Here is a 12,195-nt window from a genome sequence, read left to right on the forward strand (position 1 = left end):
AATAACCATGTTCTATCATCCTAACTCTCAAACAGGGTCTAATCAAACCTAACTCCAACATAAAGGAGTATACAGTACATGAGAACAAGATGGGTTCAAGACACTCCACCTTAGCCTAGATCTGGATCTGGAACAAGAGACAAATGGGATGAGGTCTGAACAGATCTGGAACAAGTAAACAAGAGAGAGACGAGATCTGGTCACCACCACAACACAACACAGCCACCACCATCACCACACTCGGACGATCACCCCACCACCACTTGGACGACCACCACCACCGGCGGCTCGGTTTGATCTCGGGGGACTCGCGGCGAGGAGAGAGGAAGAGATCCAACGAAAAGAGAAAGGAGAGGGAGAGAGAGAGAGAGAGAGGCGTGAGAGAAGAAGAGAAAAAAGGAAAAGAGAAGCTTGACGGCTAGGGTTTCCTAGTCTCTCTAAATCTCTGCAGAGCTTCGCTCCAGTTTCAGAATGAGAGAAAAATGAGAGGAGTCAGCTTCATTTATAGAAAAAGGAGGGAACCCTAGGTCATTTACCCTAATGTGCTGCAGTCTTAACATGCTCTCCTTAAGAAATTTTTGGGCTAGGAACCGGGCCGTTACATTACCGTTGACTAGCGGGAGTGTTCATCATAATATGGTCACTAACAAAGACAAAAACGAGGTCGTTTTGGACTCTGGTGTCTACCTGAGAGGACCTCCTGTGCCGGCGAATAACAAGATCGTGAAATTCGTGGATCTTTCGCAGTTATGCCGAGGACCTCAAAACAGTCTTGGTCATTGGTTAGTCACGGGTGTTAGGCTTTATTTGGATAAAGGGAAACTTTGCTTGCATGTCAAGTTTGCTCTGCTACATCACCAACGCCTTCTCGGCGCTTCTTGACAAAAAAAAAATATCAAAAAGATTAGAATAATTTTGTTTGTTCTCTTTATTGATTTTGATGTGTGTATATATGGAGGCTGCGATGTGTGTTTGATGGGCCTGGCCTACTCCAGAGAAAGTGTTCATGTACGTATAATGCTAAGACTTCAGAGATTATTTATAGTAGTAAGCTTTTTTTGCTATATGTTATAGATAGTAGGAGTGCTTTATTGCCTATGAGTTCTTCCTTTGAAGCAGGGTTGTGCACTCTTCTACGGGCATGCACGGACATGCACAACTTACATTTCAAAAAGGTAATCTTTGAAATCTCATCTCCGCTTGTTTTGGATGTCATTAACAACCCTCGATTGTTCCCGAATGTACCAATACTGCTATCGAATACGCTTCGCTCCTTGCACCAATTTGATTATTGTCAAGTGGTGTTAGTACCAGAGGGAGTTAACTCATTAGCGTTTGAGATTGCCGCTAGTGTCACTACATCTACGTTACCAATCTTACATTGCTAGTGGAGGCCCTTCTTGGTTATCTCCTGCTATCAGAAACCAAGCACTGCCATAGTGTGATTTCAAGTCATTTGACTTGTTTTTGAATGAAATTCTTGACAAAAAAAAAATATGTTATAGATATATAAGATTCTTTGTCATTATTTAAATCACTACTAATTTTACACTTCTTTTGTTAAACATATAATTTTTAGTATCATTCTCATCATTAAATACTCTCTTAAAAATATTATCAAATAAAATTTTTAGGACTTAAAAATATGATACAAATTTCTTTTGTTCAATATTTTTTTTTATTAAAAAGAAAACAATTATCAAATATTCTTTTACAGTTTTTTTAGGATTTTAGAAAACGAAATTAATATTACATTATCTTTTACAATTATATTTTGACTAGGATTTAGAAAAATAAAATTTCTATCAAATAATTATTTCCAGTTAATATTATCTATTTTTAAAACTTGCCATTTTCAAAATTCGTTTTTTCAATATCACTAATATTTTTACAATTTTTTTTGTTAATTAAATAATGTTTACTATCATGTTTAACATTAATTATTTTAATTTAAAATTACTATTAAATAAAACTTTACAATTTCCTCTGATCAGGATTAAAAAAATAAAATATTAATTGGTTAAGAATATAAAGTTTTTTTTTTTAGAAATCTATTTTATTTAGGATTTTAGGAAAAGAAGAAATTATTTTCACATAATGACAGTTTGTATTGACACATTCACAATTTAATTTTTTTAATTGGCAAATGTTACAATCATATCACGTGAAATATTTGAAGTTAATTTTGATTTATATTTCTTAACACAAAATTATTAGAACGTAAATTTAGTTAATTATAAGAAAATAAGATTATCTTTACATTTTTATTTTATTTAGACTTTTAAAAAGGAAATTAATTATTTTATAATTAGTTATTCTTTTAGATTTTTATACAAATATTCTATTTTTAATAAAAAAATCCTGTTTAGTTTTTTTATACATTCTTTCTTATTCATACAAACACATATTCATCATATTCACACATAAGTATGTACGACAACAACATCAAAATTAAAAGTTATGTTAGCATCATAAGATGTAATAAGAATAGTAAAAAGTTGATTTGTATCAAGAAATTAAAAGAAAATACTCATGTAACAATTTTCATGTAAATACTAAATACTATTGTATTTTGTGAAAATAGTATATGAAAGCTTAAACCTAAATATAGATGTGAAATATTTGTAGCTATTTTTGGTCATAATTTTTTTCACATACAAATCTTTATAAATAAAGTTGACATATCTGTCTTCTCAGGCGTCCACGCCGCTCTGGAGAGGGGGCTTTCTCGCCACATGTCTACCAGTTTTTGATTTTTTTTGTTGGTTTGTTTTTTTGTAGTTTTTGGGGTTACATCATTTATTCAAGTGGACTTAATGAAATCATGATAGGAGCCCAAAAGTCACGGCCTCCATCTTCAAGAATTACGACGATCCATTTCTAGAGTTCATGCTCTTCAACCTCTGATTTGTTAAAGCGGAGGGTTATGTGAGACGAATATTGATGACTGATTGGAGTTTCTAGCCTTCTTTGCCTCAGTGTGCGACTAGCAATCGCCATCTCAGCTTTCCGTTGTGCGCGGTTACCACTTCTTCACTAGTATCAGGTCTATTATCTCTCTTCAGTGAATCTGTTTTCTTTATGTTCTATTTGCGGCCTAGATACCAATATTGGGAAATGCAATTGCTCTCTGCTTTTACAGCTTCCAGTTACGAGAGGAAGTTCTAAGAAGATGATCAGAGGAAGAAAGTCGAAGGCTTTAGTCAACTCGGCGCAAACCCAATATCAATATGACTGAGTTGCTATTTTCACTTTTGATCTCAGGTTATGAAATGATTGAGTTTTTTTTTTGTAGAATGCATCGAGATATTATGTAATCTAATGTTCGAAATTGAGTTCATTGTTTAAACAGATGTGCACCTTTAGGGATCGTATTTGGGAATGTGATTAGTCAGTAGCTTTTTCAAATAAAATGATCGTATGTAGAAGATTTGTTTTCTTTCTTATTTTTCTTTGCTGTGTTGCGGTTCTGTTTTTTGAAATGCTGATTTAGTTGTAGTGAGGTCGGGAGATTATAAGAAGATATACACATATGGCAAAATAATGATAATTTTTTGAAAACATCTTCGATTGCTGAGAAGGACAATGGTGAATGATGATACTGCCGTGGATAATTAGATGACACTTTCTCCAGTTCAGTGTTTCTGATTCCAGCTTCTTTATTAAGCTTCACTTTTTTCTCTTCCGGTGCAGTCCACAAGAGTGTCTGGTGGAGTACCAACTGAAATGCAGCTTGGTCTACTGTCTCCTCTACATTTGAAGAAGCTCTTTGAACTCATGGGAACTACTTACATTAAGCTGGGCCAGGTAACTCGTGTTGATTAAATAAAGGTATAGCTAGAAACATGTGAAATGCATGTCTAACGTAAGCGTAGTTATTATATTGCTATTTGTCATTAATTTTCCTTTCGGCACCTTCATTTCAATACTTTTTTTGTATTCATAGTTTATATCATCTGCGCCAACTTTTTTCCCGCCAGAATATGTCAGAAGATTTTTAGAACCCTTCAACAAAGCTCCTCCAGTTCCGTTTGAAGAAGTTCATAAAATTTTGCAAGAGGAACTTGGTAGACCCAGAGACAGCGTATACGAATATGTTGACCCTACACAACTTGCATCAGCCTCAATAACACAAGTATGTTCTTCTGCTTCTTTTTTTTTTAATCTGAATCCATTGTGTCTATGTACTCTTCTCTACGTAAAAGAAGCATCATGACCAGGTCCATGAACCATGGCGCAAGGCTTAGAGGCTAACAAGTGGATGTCGTGATTAAGGTCTTGAAGCCTGGAATAAAAGATTTCTTAGTAGCAGATTTGAACTTTATCAACGATGTTGCCCGTATACTGGTATGATCTCAAGTAGCTGTTGAGAATCACGTCTCTTCTGTCTTAATTTAGAGTTAATGCTAAGTTATTCTCTAGACATATATCCTTACTCTTGCTTAGAAATTCCGGAAGTGTTTTCATTACAACCATATGATCAGAGTTTTGATGTTTTGTTATCTTTTTTTTGTTGGTCTCTATCATATGATATGATTCATATCTAACGACAACTCTTTTTTCTTTTGTTGGTATTTTTTCTGCCTGATTTCAGCTCTATACGCTCATAAATGGCTTGAGTTCAAGCTTCTAGACACTGTTACAGTTTGCACGCCACCAAGTTGTTAAGGTATCGTCTCCTTTTTTGTGTGATTTTCAACTTTTTCTAAAACTAATATGCATCCCTATAATGCACATGAGGTATGTCTTATGAATATATCATTGGTCTTAGTCCAAGTGATTTAGTTTGTTTAGATGTCTAAGCTTATATACGTATCTCCTTAATGGCATTGGTCCATTAATATAGTTAAGTTCTGTGTTTTTATATGTCAGGAATTGTTTCTTACTAAATGGATTGGGGTGCAGTTATTGATGGGTACTATTCTTGGGTTTCTCATCAAACTACTAACATGTCTGATCAACTCATCAATTTCCACTCCATGACCAAAAATCAGGTATGTTCTTAATTCTATTGTCTCCAGAAAAATGAGAGCACTCAAAATTGTCTCTGAATTGTCTTGATCTTGATTCTTTTATTTTCGAGGAAACATCATGGTTTTGTATGCCATGACTCAAACCGAGACTGTCAGACGAAGAAGGTTTAAATAAAGACCTTCTGGATCTGGCTTTTGTTGTGTGTAGGAGTAAAAGCACCTCCAAGATTAGGAGATACAAGGATCCTCATTAAACAAACTATTTACTATCACTGAAGTAGCAAGAAGAGAAAGAAGAAGAGCTTTTAAGGATTAAAGATGTTAGATTCAACCTGGAAAGTCATGGGTTCGAGTACCGCTGGGAGGTGATTATCTTGAGGGACCTTCGGGCCCAATACGGAGAAGTCTGCTAACGTGTGGCCACTGGTATGCCTCGGCGGGCTCCCCGGCTAAGATCCGGTAGACGGTCATTGGCGCTAATCGGATCCTCTCGAGGCTCCGGATACCAGGATCATCAAAAAAAAAAGATGTTAGAGCTGGTGAAGAGGACGCTGCAAGCAATGACAAGATCAACGAACAGAGAAGCAGATTAACAAACCTGATATAGAGTTCCTGAACAGCAAGATGATCTTTGCAAACTTCCGGTGTATTGTGTACTTTGGCTTCCGCTTTGAGTAAAATATGTATATGTTTCACAACATAGAGTATTCAAAGATATTGTATCTGATACCTATTTGAAATTCCGTTTATTTTTTTGATATATGTAGAGAGCTCAAAGAAATCTTAGGGCTGGTCAAGAAAGAGGTACAGTGTCCACAATAATATATGATCATCTCGATAAATAGTTTGCTTGATTATCAAATTGTATCTTAGAAAACTGCAACTGTCGGGTTTTTTTAATATTGACTTACAACTACACTTATGCTTCACAACCAGCTAAACATAACGCAAACTTACACTGCATGTTTTTAAAAATTAACATCGATTCTATAAATGGACAGACCCAACACATAAGAAACTCATACAGACAATGCAACAAATGGGCCCACGTGAATTTAGTGAAAGGAAGAAAACTAAAATTACCTCACCAGCACAATTAGCCCCCAATGGCCACTGCTACCAAGCTAACATGCATAGCCTAATTTCATAATAATAATCTCATTTCTTTCGTCTCACCTCCTTCGCAGATTCAAGCTTACTAGCATACAAAGCACTTTCTATGCTACATCCAATAAATCTACAACCCACACATAATACAAATCTTAAAACCTTACAACCAACCTGAAGATATATAAACACAATACATGTTTTACGTTCACTAATACAAACACAGAGAAACCACATATTATAAAACAAATAACATCCCGCGCGTGTAAGAGTTAAATGGATCAAAAAAACAATTTTGAACTCATCAGAGAATAAAACATGCGAACCACCATCGAATGGATCAAAAAAATTTTTAACACTCATTAGAGAATAAAATATACGAACCCGGCGAGCGCCGGAATACCACTAGTTATTTATTAAAAAAGGAAAGTTAGTTACTTATAAGAAAATAATAAAAGTACTTTTACAATTTTCTTTTAATCAGACTTTTAAAAGTGGTATTTGTGGCAATTTTCTCGTGTTAATTAACAACATAAAAAAACTAAGTTTATATAAATAATAATAATAATATGACTATTAAATAATATTTTTAATTAAATTTTAATAAAATTCGTTTTTGTTAATATCTTATTAAATATTATTTTAAATTATGAGATAAATTAACACATGTCACCATCTTAAAATATATAATTGTTATGTATCGCGATTATATTAATTAGCAATTTCGGAAAAACAATTTTATATAATAACATAGATTTATTTGATTGCAGGATACGAAAATTACGATTTAGTACAAACCAAACATTTAGTACAACGAGCACTCCAAACCACAAACATTTAGTACATAAAAACTCACAACCAAAGGAAAAACCAAAGTTCTTAAAAATCTGGCTAAGAATCAACTCAAACGCATGAGGCCTAACCGCTCAAGAGCCTCCTGCCTTTGACGCCTCCCAACATTAGCCTTCTTAATCCTCACAAGCTTATCATAAACGCACCACGCAAAGCTCAAGAAATGGTCACGGTTCAAACCCTCGTTATAAACTCCCCAGTAACTTCGGTGGTACGTCACATGATACCAAGCCGAGGCCTTTGCAGATTCATTAACCACCTCTTCTTCTTCATCAGAAGCATTGAACCACGACAAAGCTTCTTTCCTAAGCGACCTAACCGCCCTTCCAATAGATTCCGCGTCCCGTCTCTTGGTGAATGACTTCGACATCCTCATGATGCCGCCACTAAGTATCTCAGCTTCTGTCTTAATCCCATAGTAATCCATCAAATTACCTAACTTGTAATCGTAGTTGCCCTTGTGGAAGAAAGCGTCGTCAATATACTCCTCAAATCCGTTGACTTCCATGTCTTTATCATAAGCCTTGGAGGCCACATCAAGAGTAAACGATTTGATCGAGATCAATGGTGGAGCTCGCTCTTTCACCTCTCTGAAGAGCTTACCAATCACGTTATTTGACTCGTACGTCGGTTTGTCTGGCTTCTCCATGAAATCTGGATACTCTTTCACGTAAAGATGCTGAGGTATCTCGGCTGCAACACCTGTTTTGGGGAAATCAACAGCGATAGAGAACTTTCGTGCAAGGTCAATGCACGGGTCACTGAAAGCTTTTAGTGGTTCCTTATCAGCAAAAGCAGTATGAGCATTTGCGATGATTCCAAGACTATCATTCACAATGTAGTTCGTGAAATACTCTTCAATTTCCTGGGAAAAGATTTAGCATATCAAAATTACATATCCAAATGCGAAAATAAAATAAAATAAACAAGTGATCAAAGATATTTTTACCTCAATAGTGACATCATGATCCAAGATTTGAGTTGGTTCAGGAGTGTAGTCCATTGGTTCAGACGTTCCTGTTGGAATGAGTTCAGGATCCCAACATACAAAGTATATATCTCCATCTAAATCACTCCCGGAACACTCATTTGGGTGTGGCCTATGCACAAAAAACACCAGATTCCAATGTAAGTTGCAGACTATTAAAGAAGTAAATTATAATCAAGATTAGACAAGAGTTTACCGCGGGCCCTTCTGCGGGAAAACAACGCAGTCCACCATGTGACTCAAAGCTGGGACGTTGACAGCTTGAAGAACACGCACGTCACCGGGATGGAGACACGGGTTTTTCGCAACCACAACAAGTCCCGTGACGATGTATTTACTTCCCGGCCTAGTGGGATCCGTATACTGCACGACCACTTGACCGTATTCAAGCGTTCTGGTCTCGTCTAGGCATCCCATCATCGATCTTCCGCGAGGAATGAAAACCCGAGTTTTGGTCCGTAGTTCCAACAGTTTCGACGCTCTGAAATTCTGAAGCATCATCGAGAGGAAAGGCTCGGCGTCGGGTTTGTAACCACACAAGATTAGCTCCTTGAGAATCTTCGTGTTCTCCCCTGGAGCCATCAAACCGAGAGCCTCGAAAGCCTCCGTAGGGTCGGTTAAGATGGCGTCGAGCTGGTTCACAACTTCCCTTTGTTTCTTCTCGAAGACATTGTCTTCGACTCCGAGAGTAGACAGAAGCGTGATCAGCTGTCTGTTCATATAACAAGGTTGGTACTTGCTCCACGCCAACACATCCAGCTTCGTGTTCTCCGACTCGAACTTGCTCATGCTCCTCCTCAAAGACAGTTTCTTCGACGAGTTAGGATCAACAGCCACCACTCCTTTATATCCGCCGTAACGGATTTGATAAGCAGACGGGAAAAACTCCGTCAAGCCGCATTTCTTAGCTACGCGTCTAGCGAACTCAGCTGAGATCTTCCCTATACCGTCGGAGAACACATAGTGCGCGTCCGAAGATCTGATCTCGACATCTGGAATCACTTCAATCTCATCTCTCCTAACAGTAAGCGTCTCCCTGGACGAGCTAAACGACTGGCCGAGCCTCGCAGCGTATTTAGCCACGTTTCGTATATTGTCGAATTCACCCATCCAAGCTCTGATGTCGGCTGCGGTGATCCCGTTGACCGGCGCGAACATCCACGCGGAGTTCTCCCTCAGCTGGGAGGAAGAGAATGCGAGAAACTCGAACCTCTTATCACCGATGACAATCCCGTCCCTAAGAACAGAGTTAATCCTCTCGTATAACTTTGTTCTTCTCACGGTAGAGGAGCGTGGAGAGAGATCCATGGAGCGAACTTTCTCGAGATCTTCGTCGACAAACGAGATACGTAAAAAGTTGTTGATGTAGTCTGAGTAGTGACGTAGCACACGGTTCGAAACGTTCACCTCGGGGCCAGAGAAATAGACTCTAGTAGGCGTGACTTGGACTCGATACATGTACACAAGCCCATCGTCTAGAGATATCATCGGAGACTGTGGAAGCTTCCCTTTCGTGACCCATGATGAGTACTCTTCGCGTAGCCAACGAGCGGGAGCGTAACAACATTCAGGGAGGTGAAAGAGCTTCTCGAGACAGTGGTCTATGAGAGCTCTATCGAATCTCTGCGGGTTAAGGAGCTGATAGAAGGCGGGATCGAGAGCTGGTCCTGGGACGCAAGCGTTTTGGACCAGTGTGTTGACTTTGAACAAGATCTCGAAAGGGAGGTAACACCCTGGAGGAGGGTCAACAACAGGGACGAGTTTGTTCGCGTTTGATGAGAAGCTACGCCCGGGTTCGACCACGAAAGTGCTGGCTTCGTGTTCGGTGTAGTTTGCGAAGTTCTCTCTGAAGTCAGGGACGTTGAGATGCACGGGAAGCTCTAAACAAAAGGCTGATGATTGGCTTATACATGAAGAGGAAGTGAAGTCTGTAGTTCTTATCCACTGCTCATCGGACCCGTCGCTGTAGAAATCTAGCAACCCGAACGAGAGGTTAACAGGTTGATCTTCCTTCTCGAAGATCTTCGGAGCACCAATGACCTGAATCACAAGAAACTTCGAGTCTCTACGTCCTTGAGGGGAATGCAAATCGATCTGCCATATGTTCTCGTAAGGAAGCTCGAGGCGATACTCTTTCTCGCACCAAGACATTGAGAAGTGGAGTTTCCGCATCCCGGTTCCGAACGAGACGGCGACGTTTTGAGCGCTCCAGAAAACCGAAAGCTTCTTGGGAGAGACTTGGCATCCGAAGTACATTTTTAAACTCGGGATGTTGTGCAACGAGGCTCTAGGTTTGGGGACGATGTCTTGTTCGACTTCGAAGGCCTTGAGGTAAGATCTTCCGTAGTTGAGACGCTGGCTGGCTAGAGTGACGATATCCCTAGCGAGTCTCTCGGATGTGAACTGAACGATGGCGAAGACTCTAGGACCGCCATTTCTGGGCTGTCTGACTTTGATTGCGTAGACCGTGCCTGAGCCAGTGAGCCTTTCGAGGAAGTTTTTGACTTCCTCTGCGCTCACGCCGTTAGGGAAACCAAACACTTGAATCGTCTTCCCCATTCTAGAATTAAACCTAACAACAACAACATGTGACTCGATGTTACTAAACAATCTAAGATCACTTAGACAAGACACAACGACGACCTACAGACTGTGAAAAGGAAACAGAAGACTTACCACAGACGGCGATGAGAGATCTCCGATCACTTATGTCCGATATAGTCGCCGAGTAAGTAGATGATGAGTGATCGCCTTAGGATTCTCAATTATTTATTATTCTTATTTATAAACACTGAAATGACCAAAGAAAGTGTTTTGCTTTTTCGTCTTCTTAGTCGTCGTCGTCGTCGTCGTCTTCAGGGGTCCCACTAGTTTGCTTCAATACTCTGCTTCGAGTATCCCGAATTGCTTATGTCCGATCGCTGACGTCATCGTATTAGAAACTTAATCGGACGGTCGGGAACTCTCGGTGATGTGAATTAAAGAGTACTTAGAGCATCCGCATCAGCGGTTTTAAAGAAGTTCATGGCCTTGGGTTCATAGGTCCGGAAAGTAGAAAAAAATGAAAAATATCTAGCCCTAATCAAAAAAAAAAAATATAATGAAAAATTAAAAGAAATAAAGAAAATAATAATAAGATTAAATATGATTTACAAACCCTTTTTTGCCTTTTGTAAGAAGGAAAAGAGAAATAAATTGCTTCAACAATGTCTTCCACGTCAAGTGATGAAGTAGATGAAGTTTTAGAAGAAATGGTCGACCAAGTAGTTGATAATTTCATCGACTCAATAGTTGATGGTCAAGCCAACAACCCGAAGAGACGAGCTTATATCGAAAGAAATCGGGAACGAAGACACAATCAACTATTGAACGACTATTTCAAGGAAAATCCTACATACCCACCGGAAATGTTTAGGCGGCGTTTTCGAATGAACAAGCCATTGTTCCTTCGCATTGTCGATCGGCTAAGTAGCGAAGTTCCATACTTTCAGCAAAGAAGAAATGCTCACGGAAGGTACGGGCTATATGCACTTCAAAAGTATACGGTAGCTATACGTATGCTAGCATATGGTCAATCGGGAGATACATATGACGAATATCTCCGACTTGGTGAAGGTACAACACGTTTATGTTTAGAAAATTTCACTAATGGGATAATACAATTGTTTGGAGATAAATATCTAAGAAAACCTAATGAGGATGATCTTCAACGATTACTCGATGTTGGAGAGGTACGCGAGTTTCAGGGATGATAGGCAGCATCGATTGTATGCATTGGGAGTGGAAAAACTGTCCAACGGCTTGGAAAGGTCAGTACACACGTGGTTCAGGAAAGCCGAAAATTGTCTTAGAAGCTGTGGCATCACAAGATCTTTGGATATGGCACGCGTTTTTTGGATTACCAGGTATCCTCAACGATATCAATGTTCTTGATTGGTCACCAGTTTTTGATGACATTTTACAAGGTCGAGCACCTAAAGTTAAGTTCAAGGTCAACAACCACACTTATCGTATGGCCTACTACCTTACTGACGGAATTTATCCAAATTGGTCAACATTTATCCAATCCATCCCACTTCCTCAAGGTCCTAAACCAGAGCTATTTGCTGAACGTCAAGAATCCACCAGAAAAGATGTCGAACGGGCTTTTGGAGTATTGCAATCAAGGTTTTCAATAGTTAAAAACCCAGCTCTACTATGGGACAAAGAAAAGATAGGAAGGATTATAAGAACTTGTGTCATATTGCACAATATGATAGTAGAGAACGAACGAGA

At 38.8% G+C, this 12,195-nt stretch overlaps 1 protein-coding gene across 2 annotated transcripts; it reads right to left on the reverse strand.

Annotated features, from left to right (window-relative positions):
* Positions 1–6,823: 6,823 nt before the first annotated feature.
* Positions 6,824–10,730, reverse strand: LOC106294140 (RNA-dependent RNA polymerase 1). Of its 2 annotated transcripts, none has more exons than XM_013729742.1 (4): positions 10,597–10,711; positions 8,117–10,492; positions 7,882–8,032; positions 6,824–7,797 (listed from the first exon to the last, which is right to left on the reverse strand). In XM_013729742.1, the coding sequence occupies exons 2-4, from the start codon at positions 10,477–10,479 to the stop codon at positions 6,979–6,981; spliced, it is 3,333 nt and encodes a 1,110-aa protein (XP_013585196.1). In that variant the 5' UTR covers positions 10,480–10,492; positions 10,597–10,711; the 3' UTR covers positions 6,824–6,978. The 2 variants fall into 2 exon arrangements, with proteins under 2 accessions (XP_013585196.1, XP_013585197.1); XM_013729743.1 differs by having other exon boundaries at positions 6,979–7,797; positions 8,117–10,493; positions 10,591–10,730.
* Between the last annotated feature and the right edge of the window lie 1,465 nt (positions 10,731–12,195).

The sequence above is a fragment of the Brassica oleracea genome, chromosome C5 (genome assembly GCF_000695525.1).
Source record: "Brassica oleracea var. oleracea cultivar TO1000 chromosome C5, BOL, whole genome shotgun sequence".
NCBI classification, from domain to species: domain Eukaryota; kingdom Viridiplantae; phylum Streptophyta; class Magnoliopsida; order Brassicales; family Brassicaceae; genus Brassica; species Brassica oleracea.

Coding starts and splice junctions, on each gene's coding strand:
- LOC106294140 (XM_013729742.1), bottom strand. CDS start 10,479: ATGGGGAAGACGATTCAAGTGTTTGGTTTCCCTAACGGCGTGAGCGCA. Junction 8,033..8,116: donor TTCCCGCAGAAGGGCCCGCG/GTAAACTCTTGT, acceptor TTTTGTGCATAG/GCCACACCCAAATGAGTGTT. Junction 7,798..7,881: donor ATCATGATGTCACTATTGAG/GTAAAAATATCT, acceptor ATCTTTTCCCAG/GAAATTGAAGAGTATTTCAC.